Source organism: Grammomys surdaster, unplaced genomic scaffold, assembly GCF_004785775.1.
Source record: "Grammomys surdaster isolate TR1022 unplaced genomic scaffold, NIH_TR_1.0 201, whole genome shotgun sequence".
Lineage (NCBI taxonomy): Eukaryota > Metazoa > Chordata > Mammalia > Rodentia > Muridae > Grammomys > Grammomys surdaster.
Window position 1 is genome coordinate 8,418,445 of NW_021604646.1, and position 19,973 is coordinate 8,438,417.

General features: G+C 39.7%; 1 protein-coding gene across 1 annotated transcript in view; it reads right to left on the bottom strand.

Annotated features, from left to right (window-relative positions):
- Rspry1 (ring finger and SPRY domain containing 1) overlaps positions 1-19,973 on the bottom strand; it is a 53,193-nt gene that overhangs the window by 16,784 nt on the left and 16,436 nt on the right. The window contains exons 3-10 of the mRNA XM_028770407.1: positions 15,186-15,238; positions 14,436-14,548; positions 12,117-12,243; positions 11,297-11,355; positions 9,017-9,083; positions 7,778-7,909; positions 6,163-6,278; positions 4,845-4,988 (exon numbers count right to left, since the gene is read on the bottom strand). Coding sequence (XP_028626240.1) covers positions 4,845-4,988; positions 6,163-6,278; positions 7,778-7,909; positions 9,017-9,083; positions 11,297-11,355; positions 12,117-12,243; positions 14,436-14,548; positions 15,186-15,238 — 811 coding nt within the window. The remainder of the gene's footprint in view (positions 1-4,844; positions 4,989-6,162; positions 6,279-7,777; positions 7,910-9,016; positions 9,084-11,296; positions 11,356-12,116; positions 12,244-14,435; positions 14,549-15,185; positions 15,239-19,973) is intronic.

Sequence of the window (19,973 nt, forward strand, 5' to 3'; positions counted from 1 at the left end):
TCTCTCTCTCTCTCTCTCTCTCTCTCTCTCTCTCTCTCTCTCTCTCTCTCTCTCTCTCTCTCTGTGTGTGTGTGTGTGTGTGTGTGTGTGTGTGTGTTTTAATTCCCAAATCCAGAAAACTCTGGCTGGTGGCAAGAACTGAAGCTCAGAGCTGATTAACTTTTCACGGCTACAATGTAGCAAGGCTAACTTTGAATTTCTGATTCTTAAAACTTCCACCTCCCAGGTTCTGATATTATAGACATGTGTTACTCTGTCTGCCTAGCACTCCATAGCTCTCCACACAGACATACAGACATACACAGACACACACACCATGCATGTACACACAGACACACACACAGACAGACACACGCATACACACACACACACACACACACACAGGGAGGGGGGAGGGAGAGAGAGAGAAACACAGGCCACTGTTCTTTCTTCCTCCTGACACTACTATGAGTCACTATGTATCCCTGCCTGGTCTGAAACTCAATGTCTAGATCTGGCTTGCTTCAAATTCACAGAGATTCATTTGCCTCTGCCTCCCCAGAGCTGGAATTAAAGGCATACACCATCATGCTTTTTTTCTCATGTTTAAATTGAAGAGCATGCAAAAGACCTATCACATTGGATGCTCATCAAAGACAAAAGATATTTTAGTCAATCTATACCTTCAGTCCTTAAAATTCTCCATCAAAAAAGTACCATAAAACAAGACTATACCGAACTATCTTAGGTAGGTGACCTAAGAACTATCCTGAAGCTTCTCATTTTAATGCTCCATATTTGAGTCCAACACTTTATCTCCTTGAGATTGAAACCCATGAACTAAGAGTTAAAATAAAGGCACTGCAAAGAGACTTCAAATATTTTTAAACAGGTGTATCCATAGAATGACTTATGCCTTAAAACTGCAGGCTGTCTATACAAGTGAAAGATTAATAATTACAGAATAATACCATGGAAACAAAAAACTTACATTTGAAAAAAAACTATCCTATTTGACCTCAACATTTTTCTAATAGGAACTCAATTAGTTCTTGAATCAGGGAAAATAACTATCTCTTAAAAAAAAAAAAAAGAGGCAAAACTGGGGCTAGAGAGGTGGCTAAGGTTCAAGAGTGCTTCTTTCTATGGCAGAAGATCTGAGTTTGGTTTCCAGCAACCACGTTGGGTGACTTGAACTCCAGCTACAGGAAGCCCGATAGATGTCTTCCTCTGGCCTCCAAATGTACCAGCAAGAATGTACACAAACTAATACGCACATACACACCCATACACAAAACCATACAGACACAGACACACACAGACACACACAGACACGGGGGTGGGGAGAGAGAGGAGAGAGGAGAGAGAGGATGAGAGAGAGAGGGATGGACAGAGGGAGGGAAGGAAGGAGGGAGGGCGGGAGGGAGGGGAGGGGAGAGGAGGGAAGGGAAGAGAAGAGAAGAGAGAAGTCTATTACAATTTAAAGGGCAAGAAAACATTCTTTTTAATCTTAACTTCAGGTGCCAAATAGCTACAACTTATAGTTTTAGCCACAAGCTTCACTGATCATAAAAAAAAAAAGGTAACTATCTTTGTTATTAGTGTGACTGCTAGAAAATTCCAATAGAAAAATATAGAGAGAAGGTACCTCCATGTTACCATCCCTGTTTTCTTTAGTTGTAGATTACTTTATCATTTTCAAATGAAGAGACTGAATAACCCTTCCAGATTCTCCTCATTTTTTAGGAAGAAAGTAAAGATCTGTTGTAAAATAGGAATGACACTGAATTCCCAAGATTTATTCTTTATTTCCTTTCTCAGTCCCAGTTTTTCTCATTTTAGAAATGTGTATGTGGGGGAAAAAAAAAACTACCTAAAAAAAGGGTTGTAGAAATGAGATGACAGACTCAAATGCAGGTTGTTTGTTTATTTTTCTTTTTTGTTTTTTTGAGACAGGGTCTTGTAATGTAGCTTAGGCTGAGAGATTTTCATCATTATGCCTAGCTCAAGATTATTATTGCTACTGTTACTGCTTGTTTGTTTTTATAAGACAGGGCTTCTCTGTTTATCCCTGGCTTTCCTAGAAATCACTCTGTAGACTCAGAGATCTGCCTGCCTCTGCCAGTACTGGGATTAAAGGTGTGCATTACCATATTTGGCTCAAGATTATTATTATTTTTTAAAGATTTATTTATTTATTATGTATATATCATTCTGCCTGCATATATGCCTGCATGCCAGAAGAGGGCACCAGATCTTATTACACATGGTTGTGAACCACCATGTCGTTGCTGGGAATTGAACTCAGGACCTCTGGAAGAGCAAAAGTGCTCTTAAGCTTTGAACCACGTCTTCAGCCTTCAAGATCATTTTTCTTAATGTTTAAAAAAAAATCACTTTTAAGATTCTATTTGGAACAGGCAGCCAGTATTCATATAATTGATAAATTAGTATTAGAAACTAGACAATGGAGATGGTCTCCAAACTTAGTAACTTCTGACTACACAGCAGTTAAAAACAATCTCTAGCTTGCAAACATTACAGGTTCCCAAAGAAAAACACCAGCAGATTGGAATCCAACAAGCAAGAGTTCAGACCTGCCCTGCCTTGCCTATTAGCCCTCTTATAACTATTCTCTTCCTAGTCTAGGAGTTTTAAAAAATATTCCTGGACAAAGCTGAATTGATTTCAAACAGCTTTTTTCCCCCTAGACTTATTTCACTTAATTTTTCTGGTATTAAAAACCCTATGTAGAAGCCAAAGCTGAAGACTGGGTCTTCTGAATGGGGACTCTGTTGTGGGTTTTCACAAGATGGTCAGTGAATTCCTGATAAGGAGACTTGGTGAATAGTCTCTTTCTAGAGGTCTTGGAGAGGGCATCAAATGTGGCTCTGGGACAGGAACAGAGATGATGTCAGTGCCTCTGCCCTAGATGAGACATATATCAGTACTGAGCCACAGTGGAGCCACTTTTCATGGGAGCTTGCCAACTTTGTTCCCACAGTAGCCTCTCCACACAGGGAAGACAGAACTTGGCTAAGATGCTGGCCCCTCCGATGGCAGTGGGTACCTGCTTAAAGCACTTAAGAGCCATATGGCCCAGTATAGTTCCCAATAGTGACAAAAGCCTTGAACCTGGTCCACTGTCCAGCCCAAGTCTGCTTCTGCACTGGCAAGACCTTTAGAACCTTATCCTTTAGAGATGTGCCCAGGAAAAGTCAGATTCCTTAATGGGCAGGGAGAACACGTAGATCTCTTCTAGGACTAAACATTCACGTTCTTGACCATACCCACCCTGCTGATAGGGATTCACTCCTTGTCTTTAGCTTTACCTCCAAAAGCCCTATGGCCTCAACCATGACTCAACCTTAGTTGCTAAATCCTTCGAGGAAGCTAGCTAGGCCTCCCAAGGACTGAGGACCCTTCCTGCTGCACCAGCATCACTGCCATCTGATGTTTCCTCAAAAAAGGAAGCTCAGATATCTTGTAATTTGACCAACAGAAGAAAATCAATTAGTTTAGGTGTTGAAAGGTATATCTGGACAGATGTGGTGATACAAGCCTATAATCCCTGCACTTGGGAGGCTGGAGTAGGAGGAGCACCATGAGTTTGAGGTTTGGGCCATATAATGATCTAGGTTAGCAAGACTTTATCTCCAAAAAGGAACCGATACATCTGAAGGAAGGACCTGTCACACTCCCAAACTCAGTGGTATCCCAGACTTCCTTTTACTTCAGCACTTTCTAAAACAAAAAATAAATACTGAAAGTAAATGTGGGGCTGGAGAGATGGCACAGCGGTTAAGAGCACTGACTGCTCTTCCAGAGGTCCTGAGTTCAATTCCCAGCAACCACATGGTGGTTCACAACCATCTGAAATGGGATCTGATGTTCTCTTCTGGTGTGTCTGAAGACAGCAACAGTGTACTCAGACACTAAATGAATAAATAAATCTTTAAAAAACGAAAGAAAAGAAAAAAAAAAGTAAATGTGCCTATTAGTTACAAGGTAAGAGTCAATGAGAAAAGTGAGTCAATAGTCAATGCTATGGAAAGAGAATTTGTACAAGGCTCCTTTTTTTAAAGACGCATTTAAATTTTTATTTATGTGTCCACTAGTGTGTGTGTGTATGTGTGTGTGTGCCACATGTGTGTGGAGTCCACCGAGGCAAGAAAGGGCTGTTGGGTCTCCTGGAGATGAAGTTACGAGTGATTGTTAGCAGTCTATGTGGATAGTAGGAACCAAATTCAGGTCCTCTGGGATGATTGGGAAGCACTCTTAGCTACTCAGGAATCTTTCTGGCCCTCTACAAGGTTTCCAAAGCTTAATCTCAAGATAAAAATCATCTGTTGCCAGCCTAGCAGTGGTAGTACACACCTTTATCTCTGCACTCGGAAGGCAGAGGCAGGTGGATCTTTGAATTCAAAGCCAGTCTAACCTATAGATAAAGTTTCAGGACAGCCAGGGCTATACTGAGAAACCCTGTCTCAAAAAAACAAACAAAACAAAACACACACACACACAAAAAAAAAAAAAAAAAAAAGAAAAGAAAAAAGAAACAAAAAAAATCATCTGTTGTCACAATGTGATAACTGGGTCCCAGATATGGTCAGGACTACAGGAGAGCCATAAAGACAAACCACTAGGTAGGAAATTAAGATGAACCTAAAATTCAAGGGAAAAACCCAGAGGCTGAGGGGCATTTCCATTTGCTTCCCATTTTAAATGGGACAGTCAGGAATCTGGCACCACCTAGTTACTGAGCAAACCTATTTGAAATATAAGCATATCTGATTGAGTATCTCTAACCCATCCAACAGAAGCAAGCTGCTGCTGCTTTCTTTGAATGACCCCCAGGTACTTACATGGTTCAGAAACTTGCTGTCTCGAGTAGCCCAGCCAATCTGCATGACACCAGAAGTGACCACTGTTACTTCGTAGTACCACACCCCAGTGTCCACACAAAAAGTGCAGCGTACACTCTCAAAGGAGGAGGCGTCACATCGAGCCTGGCAGAACCAAGGAGTACAAATCAATCCATCAGTACCTGAAGACCACCAAGTAACTGGCATAGGGAAGGATGGACGGAGTTTTCCTTATTTAAGCTCCTGGTGGGACAGCACTGTCCATCTTCAGTGATTTATAAAAGCATAAGACTGAGTGAAACAACTCTATTATTATTTCAATATAGAATTTCATGATGACTGTAAGTATAAGTAGTCAAAGTTCCTGGCTTTTTTTTTTTTTTCAGTTCTTAAGAGGTCTTGCTTTGAGATCAGAATGTTTACAAATGCACAAACATTGCCTTCATCAGATAAAGATGGAAAAGGGTAAAGACAGGGCACATACATATAATCATTTGGCAATATAATCATACATACATATAATTATTTGAACCACTGTTCAAACTGTACTTCAATCCTGAAATGCTAAGACCTATGGTACTTTCCTATATGTGCACCTGTATATTTCCACCAACCTGAATTTTAAAGTTGGCAATATTCAACAAGAGAAAGGAAATCACTAGGTCTAATACAGTTGTCCACATAGGCATTTACAAAAGGAGTGGCTTCTTTGGGAAACATGTGTCTTTGTACTTTTAGTTAAATAAAATGGCAAAGGTTAAAAACAGATTAGAGCTAGAGAGCTGTCTCAGCAGTCAAGAGCACTAGCTACTCTTCCAAAGGTCATGGGTTTGATTCCTAGCACCAATATGGTGGCTCACAAACTCCTGTAACTCCAGATCCAGGGAATCTATGTCTTCCTCCAGCCTCCACAGGCACCAGGCAAGCAAATGGTACATAGACATACATGCAGGCAAAACATCCATATACATAAAGGTTTTTTTTTTAAAGGTTTAAAAACAAATATACTTAGCTAGGACTGTAAATCAGTAGTAGAACATTTATTTAGCAATAGTGAGCATTACAAACCAACAATCCAGACATAAGTAAACTAGTCAACAGGCACTGCAGTGCTACAGCAGAAGCAGTAACATGTGAGAGGGAAGAGTGGATAACATCTGGAAGCATTCTCTATCCCTACTACTTTTACCTCTAATCACTTTTTGGGTATAAGAAAAGTTTCTGCCTATTCTGTTAGACAGTGCTTTTGTTCTGAAACAGGGCATGAAAAGTGGGAACAAAGTAATTTTAGCCCTCAGAAGGTCTGTGAAAGCTTTACCTCCAAGCCGTGAGGTGAGATCTTCAAGTACTCGCTGACATCATTGCTGTTCAGCATGGCCCTAATGTTATTCAAGTCCACTTTCTCGTAGGTTAGTTGTCTACCTTCTTTTAAAACTGCAAAAGAAAAAGTGGTCATGTTTCCTAGGAAAGGCTGTAATGGTTTGGAAGAAGGGAAAAAATTACTGTCATCTCTAGCTGCCATACTTGTCAGGGAATGAAAAACTGGTAGAGCCTAGCATCTGAGCTTTGCTGTTACATGGATTAAGCAAATGCCAAAAAAAGGGCAGCACTTTGAGTGCAGTGTTTTTAGTCCCTGTATCTATTATAGTTTGCAAAGCAAAATCCAAATTACAGGTCTCACTCTGTAGCCCTGACTGGACTACAGTTTGCCATATAGACCAGGTCATTCTCAAACTGACAGAAGTCTACCTGCCTCCATCTCCCAGTACTGGATTAAATGTGAACCGCCATACCCAGACCATTAGTTGGTTTTGGTTTTTGAGCCAGGATCGAACATAGCTTAGTTAAACTCACTATGTAGTTGAGAATGACCTTGAACTACTGTCTCTTGCCTTTGCCTCTCAAATGCTGAAATTACAGCTATGTGTTATCATGCCTAGCTTCCAAATTGCATTTACTCAAATTACTCTTTAGCTAGCACTATAAAGGCTATATTCCATGTCAGAGCAAGAATTAGACATTATGTGTTCAACTGAGTTAGCACTAGAGATAGGCAATCATAAAGCAATGTGGTTTGTGTTCTAATAGCCCTTGGAGGAGAAAAAGAGAAAAAGTTAAAAATAACTGCCACAGTCTAAGTAAGAATTAATTTGGGTTTAAAGACCATTTGAGGTAGAAGCGAGGACAAAGAAGGTAAATGGGTTGGGAGTATGAGCCAGTGGTAGAATGGTTCCTAGCATGAGCAAGGTTCTAGACTCTATCCCTAGCACTGAAATTTAAATTAAATAATAAAAAAAAAAAGATATTCTGTCCTTTTTATTTTCTTGCCTCCCTGATTCTTCTTCCTTCCTGCCACTGAGACCTCTGAAACTATGAACTGGAATAAGTCATTCTTCCCATTAGGTTGTTTCTGTCACTTTGTAACATGACAATAAAAACACTACATAAACACACATAAAAAGAAAAGACAGAGAAGAAAGTACAAGTATGAACAGGGCCAGAGCTGGAGCTAACAGAACCTAGTTGGAGGGCAGTAAGGAAAATGTGTGTTAGAAAGGTCTTAGACAGAGCTATATAGTTAAAGGTCTATGAACCTGAGAATGCAAAATTAGAAGCATTCCAGTTAACTCTCATCTGAAAGGTGCCTAGGATACTTTTCTGATAGGGTATAGAAAAGCTTAGTAAGAAGCTTATGAGCCTACTGAAGACAGGGATTTAGAAATGTAAACAGATTTTGGCTGGCAAGATGGCTCAGCAGGTAAGGGCACTTGTCTGATGACCTGGAACCCACATGGTGGAAAAAGGGAACCAACTCCTGAAATATGTTCTCTAACCTCTACATACATGCACACCCCCACCAGCTCAACATAAATAAAATAAAAATATTATATATGGAAGTAGGAACCAGTTTTAATAAGGACAACCCCACTTACAGAGATTGTCTAAGCTCCACTGGGCACAGAAGCCAACTTGACGTTTCAGATAATCAGGATCATCAGCCCACAGCTCCAATGTGACCAGTCGGTCACTAATACTGGATTCAGAGATAGTCAATTTATTTTCACCTGTTTGGAAACATGAGATATTTAAATAACAATGAAAGGGGAGGATGAGGATTAGTGGTGGTACGGAGTGAGGGAAACAACAGAGAATTTGGGGATTAAATTTCTACCAATGCTTTCTTCTAGGAATAACATAGCCAAAGAACTGTAGCTACTTTCTGGCAATCTTAATGCTATTTTTAAAAGATTTAGTTGTTGTTGTTGTTATTATTATTATTATTTTGTTTTGTTTTCAAGACACAGTCTCTCTATGTAGCTCTGGCTGTCCTCAAACTCAGTATATAGACCAGGCTGACCTCGAACTTAGAGAGCCACTTGCCTTTGTATTCTGAGCCCTAGTATTAAAGGCATGCATCATAACATACAGCTTAAAATTTTTTATTTATGTGTATGCATGTAAGTCTCTGTATGTGTATGCCATGTGTGTCTGAGTGGCTGTAGAGGCCAGAAAAGGGTGTCAGATCCCTGAAGCTGGAGTTACAGGTGGTTGTGAGGTGCTCAACAATGTTGGTGCTGGGAACCAAACTCCGGTCTCCGAAAGAGCTCTTAATCAACTCTCTAAAGTCATCATTTAAAATTTTGTGTGCCTGTGGTTTACATACATGTTTATGCCTGTGTGAATACATGCACACATGTGAGGCATGGAAGCCAGAAGAGGGCACTGTGTGTCCTCGTCTATCAATTTCCACAATTCCTTTGGCAGGATCACTCCTTGAACTGGGGGCTTGCATTTTCTTGACTGGGCTAGAAGCCAGCCAGCCTGAGCAATCGTCTTCTCTTTGTCTGCCTCAGAGCGGAGGTTACAGGTATGCATGGAATGCCTGGCTTCTTACTAAGTGCTAGGATACAAACTCAGGTCTTCATGATTGCACAGCAAGTGCTCCTAACTGTTAAGCCCTCTCTCCAACCCTCATCAGTAAAGTTTTAGTTATGAAAGTAATAATAATCACCATGCTTGGAATCTTAGCTGAGAACAATCTTTGGTTTTGGTCCTGATATACTTTGCTGGTCTTAAAACCAGAATGCGTGTACACTTGATAGAGTTCAAAGTGCAAGCTCACTTTTTTATAACCAACGAAGATTATTAGTGCAAGAAGTCACTATACCTACTTGTCTGGGCAAACTTTTCCAGTGCAATCAGTGCAAAAAGCATGACTGTGGGGTGGGACTGTAGCTTCTGAAAGACAACAAAAGATAAAAACAAAAGTTATCCCCAGCAGAGGCAGTAAGGTATCAATTTCATGTTCTATTTAATACATGGCAGTCTATATATTTGGAACAGCAGAAAACTCGCTCTTATTCAAACTCTCAGTTGGCCATTTGGCTAACGGAGAATCAAGATAAGAGTCGATCTGGTTTTTTTCAAAGTCATTAATTGGTAGATATGGATATTTCAGCAGTGGATATTTCATTGTATTAGGGTTTTGTTAACTAAAATACCATTGATGCTTACATTCATTAAAACAAGCCAAAAAAGAAAACTAGAATTTTATCTAAAAATGACCTTTAGAACCCTCAAAAGAAATAATGGAAAGCCCCAGATTTATAAATAATGACATTATCAATGAACATCTTAGTTTTTGTTTGTTTTTTTGAGACAGCATCTATTATGTAGCTCTGGTTGTCCTGGAACTTGCTATGTAGACCAGGCTGGCCTGAAACTTAAAATGATCCACCTGCCTCTGCCTCCCAGTGCTAGAACTGAAGTCAGCTGCCACCAGGACCAGCACATCTTAGTTATAATCTAGTTCCTGCAGGAAATTCTACAGGTGCTTGTGATGACAGGAGAGTGACAAGTGCTCTTGACTTATATTTGAGTTTACAGCATGTAAGTTCGCACTTAAAGGCCTACATATTTAGTATCTTCTCTTCTCACATTCTTGCTTTCTCCTAGCTATGTTGGGAGCCTCCAGAGAGTTCTGGAACCCCAATACATTTCTGTGGTGCCTGCCTAAGTTCAGCAAAACTCATAGAATCACTGTTCTCCCCACTATAAAGCATCTTTATCCTTGCCACATCCTTAACCCTCCTGCCTGCTTTTCCAGCCTCAAACCTTTCTACCTGGATATCCCTGTTCATGTCCTCCTATCTGGGAATGCTGCCTTCTCTGATCAGATAACTCCGTGACTAGGCTTCTATCTATGCTGCTTTAGCCAACAAACTCACTGTGAGCTCCTAATCTTAACCTTGTGTCAGGAGCTAGCTAAGTAAGTCCCACCTTCATCAGAAAGTCTCTTTCTTGATTACTACAGGGCCCTTGTCACCCAATCACCCCCATCCCTCTTCATCTTCTCAAAACTCATATAGCACTCAGCCTGGAGGAAGTAATTTTGCTCTTGATCACATCCTGTCATAAAGTAGTAGTTAACTGTTGTTTGGATGGTTCTATTTCTTTAACCTATAGTGAACTCTGTGACGGTAAATGATTGTCGTACTACTTTGTATCTCCTAGTTCTCACTCATTGTAAGAGTTATTTTAAGTACATATTGTATACGCTAATTTATTCATCAATAAACTGGACAAATTCAGGCTTTTAGACTAAATGGGGTCCTTTTTGGAGTTTTTGTTTGGTTGGTTTGTTTTTTTTTCAAGACAGGATTTCTCTGTGTAGCTCTGGCTATCCTAGATTTCACTCTGGAGTTCCAGGCTGTGTAAACCAGGCTGGTCTTAAACTCAAGAGATCTACTAGCTTCTGCCTTCTAAGTGCTGGAACTAAAGGTGTGTCACCACCACCCAGCTTAGACTAGAGTTTTTTAAAAGGCCAATTCTTACTAGGCTTGCAAAAAAATAACCTAGAAAACACAGGCTAGTCAAAACTATAGTCAAGTGCTGTGAGTGATAGGAAGACAGCTTCAACAAACCACAGACTTCATGGGTGATACATCCAACAGTCTACTAACGGCAGTTTTAATTGTGGTAGCAGGAAAGGGAAAGGTGGGCAAATACAAATTCATATCACTGGGAACCTGGCCTGCTGTTGGAATGTTATAATTTGGTTTCTAGGGTGTGTGTGTGTTGGGGGGGGCTCACATTTGATTTGAGCACATGCTGGGGTGTTCTCCATTATTATTTGGAAGATTGTAAGGGCACCCAAAAAGTCCAAAAGTCCTAGCAGCTATCTAAGAACTAAATTTAAAACTAGAGTAACTCATAAATTCCTATTCCTCCTCCACACCCCCATATATGTGTGTGTGTGTGTGTGTGTGTGTGTATGTGAATGTCTTCTTTCTGTCTCTAAACATAGGAGGTGTTAAATATACACCCAGGAAACACCTGTACATAAAATTTAAAACTGATCTTATCCTCTGCATCAGGGATTATGCTAATAATTTGAGAAAAACATACAATTCTATATGACTGAGAATAATCAGCTTTGATGTCTTACTTACCAGACATTGTAGCAAATATTCCAGTATTCCTGGGCTAAGTAAACCTATGCTTGCAGGACCTAAACAAACACAGCAAACACTGGAAATGATTAACAGTGTCATGCTATTTTAAATCAATAACTAATTGACAATCAAATTGTTTTGCTTGAGTTTCATTCTTTGTCACACATTACCTAGGCCTTCTCTCTCAGGCTGGTCCTACTACCATCACTGTTTCACAGCTTAGCAACTGAGTCTACCATAAAGAGACTAGCTAGGTTGGGTTCCTGGGGAGCCATGACAGCATGGACCAGCACCCACAGGTTCTGATTTTGAATCCATTATTCTTCCACTATATATAAAGTAACTAGCTGAGATATTTTCATGTAATTTGCTGTTAATATTCCTAAAGTGGACAACATTCATTATTCGATATGCATATAATAATTATTTGTTATTCTAAATGTAGCCTTTCCCGTCTTTTAAGCAAATCAATACAACAAATTTATCTTTAATTTCTCTGAAAAATCAACAAAGCTAAATTAGATTGCACTTAACTGAGTCTTTTAAGTAATTTTCTTCCTTTTAGTCCATTTCTATTCATTCCTTTTTTGTTTGTTTTGAAAAACGGTCTCCCACAGTTCTGGCTGGCCTCTAACATACACTAACTATTCAAGGGGGCTGGCCTTGAACTCTTAACCCTCTTGCCTTAAAGTGCTGTGGCTATAGGCTTGTGCCACCATATTCAGCTTCTTTTCTTCTTTCTGCTGTAACAGGTTTGGTCAATGGTTTGCAGCACAGATGTCTGAATGTCAAACAAGTAAGCATGTGCTTGAGTTACCTGCTAGTTTCTCGGCCAAGCAGCCCAGGACTGCAGATGTATTCCTATGTTTGGCAGGGTGGCCTGAGTCCTGGCATGCTACCTCTCCATTTAAATTAAGAATTTCGGTCAATTTCTGGAGTGCATCCTATAAAAAAAATTGCAAATAGATTTGATGAATATATATTCTGCAGGTTATTTCCCCAAGAGAATTTCTGGAAACAAAGCTATAAAAAGGTATTCAATGAGCTTAGAATTATCTCATAAAATTATTTCATTAAGAATGGTATCATAGCTGGGTAGTAGTGGCGCACGTCTTTAATCCCAGCACTTGGGAGGCAGAGGCAGGCAGATTTCTGAGTTCAAGGCCAGCCTAGTCTACAGAGTGTCTAGGACAAGCAGGGTTATACAGAGAAAACCCTGTCTCGGAAAAAGAGAGAGAGAGAGAGAGAGAGAGAGAGAGAGAGAGAGAGAGAGAGAGAGAAAAGAATGGTATCATTATTAATGGGAAATGTCTGATTAACCTTAAGTTTTCTCAATGTCAGATTCAATTTCATCCAAAATGTACCAGTTATAGCCAATGCATATTTCATACTTTTTTTTTTTTTGAGATGAAGTCTTGGTATATACAATCACACATGTAGCCATATATACCAAGGCTATCCTGGAACGTACTATGTAGCCCAGGTTGGCCTTGAACTTGTGGCAATCCTCCTGCATCAGCCTCCAGAGTTCTAGGATTATAGGTATGTAACATCAAGTCCATTTTAATACCTACCTACCTAGCTACCTACATATATACTTGAATCATTAACCAGATTAAACCCATTCAAATTTCAAAGATTAAGCACAGTAACTTGGTCATGGTAGAACATACCTAAAATGTCTGGACTCAGGAGGTTGAGGCATGAAGAATGTAAAGTTAAGGCTAAACTGGGTTACATAAGGCTATGTTACACAGCAAAACCCTGCCTCAAAAAGAAACCAAACACACATAGTGAGACCTTGACTTAAAACAATTAAAAAGTATCCCCATCACCCCCACCACCACCACAAGTCAAGGCTCAGTCTAGCCCTGGCTGGCATAGAGTCCAGGATGGTCCTGAGCTCATTCAATCCTCTATGTCAGCTTTCCAAATGCTGGGATTGCAGCCGTAAGACACTATACCCATTTTTTTTTTTCTTTTAAGACAGAGTTCTGTTAGTCCAGGCTACTTTAAACTTACTATGTAACCAAAGCACCAAGGCTTGCTATAGATTCCTGGTATACCTGCTTCTACCTGCTGAGTGCTGGGATTATGGGCATTTAGTACCATGCTTGGCTTACCAGAAGCTGTATCAAGCAAGAGCAAATCCCATGAATTTTTGAGGCAAATCAAAGATGAAAACTGCTTTAAGCTAGGTAATGACCAAGTTGATAATGACTAGGCTAAAGATATTTCTCTCTATTCTTGTTTTTCTATTATAGAATATCTGAAACTTCAACATACAAATAAAAGGCATCAGAATCCACACTTTAAAAAAGTATGGGTGTGATAGTGCATGGTTTTTTTTTTTTTTTTTTTTTTTTGGTTTTTTCGAAACAGGATTTCTCTGTGTAGCCCTGGCTGTCCTGGAACTCACTCTGTAGACCAGGCTGGCCTCGAACTCTCGAACTCAGAGATCTGCCTGCCTCTGCCTCCCAAGTGCTGGGATTAAAGGCGTGTGCCACCACCGCCTGGCTAATAGTGCATGTTTTTAATACCAGCACTCAGGCAGATTTCTATGAGTTCAAGGACAGCCTGGTCTACAAAGTGAGTTATATGACTGTGAAAGGCTATATAACGAGACCCTGTCTCAAGCAAAGAAGAAAAAAGAAAAAAGAAAAAAAGCAAAGCAAAATGTATGCATGGAAGCAGCCTGCCTGATGAAGGTAGAGAGCAAAGCAATGAAAGTTTAATATCTGTATCCTAGTTAGAGCATAAGCTAGGCTATGCAAACTTCTAAGTGCTTGAGTGAGACTCAAGGGCTTTCAGCACAGCACTTTTCCTCAAAATAGAAAATCTTTGTTATAAGAAGTTGCTCAGATAAAATCAGCTCATTTTCTTCTAGTTTTCAAGTGAAGACTGTCCTTGCAAATGGAAAGTAGAAACAAATGTTTCTACTTTAAACATTTAAAAATATTAAACTAAAATGTATTGATAGATATAACACTTCATTAGTAATAAAAAATGTTCATGCTACTACTCAATAAAGCAGATCTCAAGTACATGGAGCACACCAAAACTGCTTCAGTGACTACCTGTCCTGTGCACAGATGACATTATTCATGACAGTTCCATGAAGATTAGTTTAACTTACTTTAGTGGGCAATGGACATTCGTCTAGTAACAAGGTTATAACAGCTGGTCCCAATGGATCTTCCAATGGAATAACTCTAATTAAAGACTGGACAACATCCAACCATCCTTCATCTAAGGGTAAATTAAGAAGATTATGTAATGGAGTCACTACTTCGGAAACATGAAAAAATACAAAAGGACTTACAAACACCGTTGGCCTTTATGCAGTGGCTTTAAGAAACTAGATGATGACACAGGTATAGTCAAAAAGCTCTAGTAGTCATGATGGAGCCAAAACTGTTACAGGTGTCTGGTGACTCAAGGGCATCTTTATTTGGAGAAAATTTAAGCTATGGCCTTGATTCTCAGATTATGATTAAAATAGTTTAAACATCTCATTTGTCCTACAGGACTTAAGTAAAGTCAGCATTTGGCTCTATTTTAGAAGGATACATATGTAGGATGCTCAAGACAAACAATTATCCTTCCCATTCAAAGACAAGTACAGTCAAAAGACCCATCAATAAAAATAAATTTTCTTATCTCCTAATTTCAAATGAGATACAACCATCACTGAGACATGCAGTTCAATATTGAGGATGTGATATATGGTACCTATTACAATTTTACAGGAAATTTCTATATAGTCAGGACCTTTTCTATGTTACATATGGGCACTTTTGAGATCTTTATCTTTAAAAAGGTGGCCATACATTTTTCATTGCTATTATTTCATCAGGAAGTATTAAAAATAAAAAAATTAAAATACCTGTTTCTGCCATTTCATGTAATGTAATCATTGAATAAGGAGGTTCCTGATCACTGAAAAACAAACAGTCAAGACATTAAACTTAGGTTAATTGATAATTCCAAATAAAAGTCAAACTGGAAGTATGGAGCAGAAATAGACAGAAGAAACCAACGTGAATGAATGTTAAAGAAAGAGATGGAAGAGACAACCATAGCTACAAACATATGTGCTCTTTCCGTAACTGTGATGGCTCCCAAGCAACACGAGCAGATAGGGACACACACAACCCACTCTGTGACCTGAGGTGAAAGCACAGTACTAAAACTGGAGACTAGGGTTCTCGGCTTTATTTCTCAAGGCCCAGTGCCAGCTGACATGCAACAGGAATGCCAACAGTATCTCCCTTACACTTACCGTAAAGAGGTGGTAGGAGGGAGATGGAAATTCCACTGAGGACTTAGGGGATCGAGCGCCTACAGATTCACTGCACTTAGAAGACTTATTCTGAAAAAATATCACTATTTCTTAAAACTTTATAAAATGATAATAGAGGAATAAAAAAATGCAGCATAAGGAATTAATAACTCCTCTAAAAAACAATTAAATGTGTTAATGGGTTTTCATACTGTTACCCAAGAATTCTAAAGAGGTGTTTCAGGGGAACTTCACAGCTGCTGTCCACCAAACAATGGTATTTCAAATTGCTTAAGGACTCACTTTTTTTTTTTATGTTATGGATTTCTGTTCCTTACTGTGTGGTCAAGTGTGCGAGCATGTGTGTGTGTACGTGGAGGCAAAAGTCAGTGTCTTCTTCTATCATTCTTCACCTTAATTTTTGAGGCATTGTCTCTCACTGAACAAGGAGCCTACCACTGCAGCTCTCCTGGATGGCCAGTAAACACTCTGGGAGCCACCTGTCTGCACTCCCCCAGTGACAGACTATAGATGCACCTGCTTTTACATGGGTGCTGGGGGTTCAGAACTCAGGTTGCTCAGCTTGACCAGTAATGGTCCTCATGCTGTGCAGTGAGCAGTTTACCCACTAAGCCATCTCTAAAGCCCCAGATTTCTGACTCCTACTATGGAAAAAAAAGCAAACAAGCATAAAAACTATTGTTGTACTTCATTTAATCCTTGGAATAACTTTGAGATATGGAAGTACTATGTTCATCTCAGATGCTCATTAGGTGCTCTCGTGAGTTTGGCATACTCTCGTGTCTATTCACAAGATGGGTTAATTATTACTTAAAAGATGTTTTAGGACCAGTGAGATTACCGGTGAGGGTAAAGGTGTCTGCTGAGCAAACCTGATGACCTGAGTTCCACCCTTTAAGCTTACAGCAGAAGGAGACTCCCAAAGTTATTCTCTAACTTCTACATGTACATCATGTCCCAGGAACACTCATACCCACACACCACGCACAAACGCACAGACAGACAGACAGACAGACAGACACTTTCTCTCCTCTCTCCCTCTCCTCCCTCTCCCCCTCCCCCTCCCTCTCCCTCTCTCTCTGACACACACAAATGTTTTAGGTGGAGCATGGTAGCACATGCCTGTAATCTCAGTACTCAGGAGGCTGAAACAGAAGGATTCTGAGATAAAGGCTAGCCTGGGTAACAAACAGAGACAGAAGCTCCTGTCTCAAAAGAGAAAGAAAAAAGGAAAGAAAGAAAGAAAGAAAGAAAGAAAGAAGGGAGGGAGGGAGGGAGGGAGGGAGGGAGGGTGGGAGGGAGGGAGGAAGGAAGAAAGGAAGAAAGAAAGGAAGAAAGGAAGGAAGGAAGAAAGGAAAAGAAGAAAGAAAGTTTAAAAACAATATAATTATTGTATACATTCCCAAAGAATAATATGTCAATAATAGTCAAATATGCATATACCTAACATCTTTAGAGAAACTTTTGCATATATCTATACATCAGTACACATTCTTGCTATCTATCATAGGCTATTTGCAATAAGAAAAAGTCTGCATTTGCTTAAGTAACTATTACCATATGAAAATATGATAAAACATGGTATTTTCAAGACTTTCAAGCATACAAAGCAATACTCTGTAGCAGCTAGAAGCAGTTGTAGATTTACATATGGCCTCAAACATAGTATTGAAAGAAAAAATTTAAAAGGTTTGTATAATTATGTACATTTAAAAATCCACCCCCAAACCTTTCTCTATAGATATTCTATCAATACAGATGCAAGCGAACATAAGCTTGAAACTGGAACCCCAGAATGACTGATTACCTACTGATATGGTGTATGATGCAGAAAATAAAATTAAGGAATAAGAGAAAAATAATAGAATGCAACAGAGACAGCAAACAACAGGAAGAAGAGTATTACAATTCTGTGAGGAGGTACACAAAGATTACCAAGACATCTCTGTTCCCAAAGAAGATAAATGCGCCAAGAAACAGAGCAGACATTTCTGATGGCAGGTGGAAAGTAAGCCAGTGGATTACTGAGCTGTAGACTGGGAACTGGATGGAGGACTGGGGATGCTCAGCTAGGTAATAGGACCGAAATGCTTTATCTACAGAAGGATGAAGAACTTGGACAAAGTACATCTGGGGAATAGATCCTTCTCAAAAAAAGGAAGTAAGAAGGTTAGATGACAGGAACAGGAGAGACAGCTCATCTGTTAAGAGGCTGCTCCTCTAGAGGACCTGGGTTCAATTCCCAGGACCCACATGGCAGCTCACAACTGTCTGTAACTCAAGTTCCAAGGGATCCATCACACCAAGCACAGATGTGGTACATACTCTGTGCAGGCAGGCAAAATATTCATCCACATAAAACAAAATAAATAAATATTTAAAAGAAAGAAAGATGACAACATCAGCTACAAGTGGGAAAAAAAGTACAAGTCTCCAGTGACCTACTTAAAAATTGGCAAAACGAAACTTATGCTTCAGGCCTTAGCTATTTACAAAGTTTCAATAAGGTTTCCTCGGAGACTGGGGGAGCATGCTAGCCTCTTTGAGTATGCACGGCATAAAGGCATATATAAAAGTGAGGAAAAACTCAAAAGGAATCTGCAGCTGTATGATGATGACATACGCCTGTAATTGTGCAGTTTAAGAGGCTGAAGCAGGAAGACTGTGGCTAGTCTAGTCTACACAGTGAGACCTTGTCTCAGAAAAGAGACACAAAAGAGGAGTCTGAAAAAAAATTCAAACATGTAAAAATAACTAGTATTGAGGTCACTAACAATCTGAGTCACTACTTAAAATGTGCAAATAAGAGAACTTTAAAATAAATATAAAGGAACACTTATAAGGAGGACGTGAGCTGGATGGTGGCAGCAGTACATGCTTTTAATCCCAGCTCTTGGGAAGTAGAAGCAGGCAGGTCCCAGAGTTCGAGGCCAGCCTGATCTACAGAAGGAGTTTCAAGATAGCCAGGGCAACACAGAGAAACCCTGACTTGAATAAACAAAAAACAAAACCGAACCACATGAAAACAAAAGAGCCAAACCCAAACCAAGAAGCAAACATGAAAAAAAAAAAAAAGAATCCAAATATGCCGTAAGGAGAAACTGAATGAATCAGGTGAGAGCACTGGCAGACTGGTGTGGTCTTACACGCCTGCCCTTTGGCATTCAGGAGGCTGAGGCAGGCAGAAAATCCTAAGTTTGAGGTCATCTTAACCTATACGACAAGACCCTCTCTCAAAAAGGGAGCAGGGGGCAGATACATACAGAAGAAAATATTCAAGGATTCTAATACCAAATACCAAATACTGAATACCAAAAATATTAAAAAAAATAATAGCCAAGAAATTTTCAGAGCTGAAGAACAAAATACAAAGGATTAAAATTAGACAGCCACAACAAGAAAGCTGGCTATAAAGGCATGCTGCAATTAGGCAATTTATTTCAAAATGAAGTTGTAGAGACAGCAACAGAAACCAACAGCATAGAAAACTCTTCCATAGCACCTCTCTGCTATGACACTATGGACCTGCTGCCTTCTCTGTCACAGGACTGGGGAGATGGCTCTGTGGTTCAAGCACAAGTATAAGGATCTGAATTTGACTCCCCAGAACCCACATAAAAGTCTGGTGCAATAATGCAAGACTGCAATCCCACAGGTTCTACAGTAAGATGAGAGGCAGAGATAGAAATCCTTGAGTCTGCAGGCCAGCTAACCCAGTGCTGGCAGTGAGAACAAGAGACAGGTCTTACACAAAGTAGAAGGTGAGGACAAACAGCTAGGGTTGTCCTCTTCACCCATATCAATACTGAGCATATGCCTCCACTCACACACATAACTTCATGTGCACACACACGTACATTCACACATCATACAATAATAGAAAAAGAATAATAAAATATAATAAAATTAAATGATAAAGCTGGGTCACCCCCGTAATCTCAGCTACTCTGGAGGCTAAGACAAAAGGATTGCAAGTTCAGGGTCTGCCTGGTCTACATACTAAGGTCAAGGTCAGCAGGGGTAACTTAACATTAACAAACACAAAAAGCAGTGGTGATTAGTTAATGGTAGGGCACCTGCCTAGTATCCACAGGCCCTAGATTCAAGCCTCTGGACATACAAAAAAAAAAAAAGTTACATATCCATGTTTACAAACTGGATTCTGTTTTGTCATCTTTACAATATATAAATATGTTTTATTTTCTGAATTATCAGTCCATAGAGACAAGTTTAAGTAAGTTACTTAAGAGTTATAGCCCTTGACTCTCCCTACCCCCATCTGTTTTCTCTGTAAAGACCCAGCTGTCCTAGAGCTCACTCTGTAGACCAGGCTGGCATTGAATTCACAGAGAATCTCCTGCCTCTGCCTCC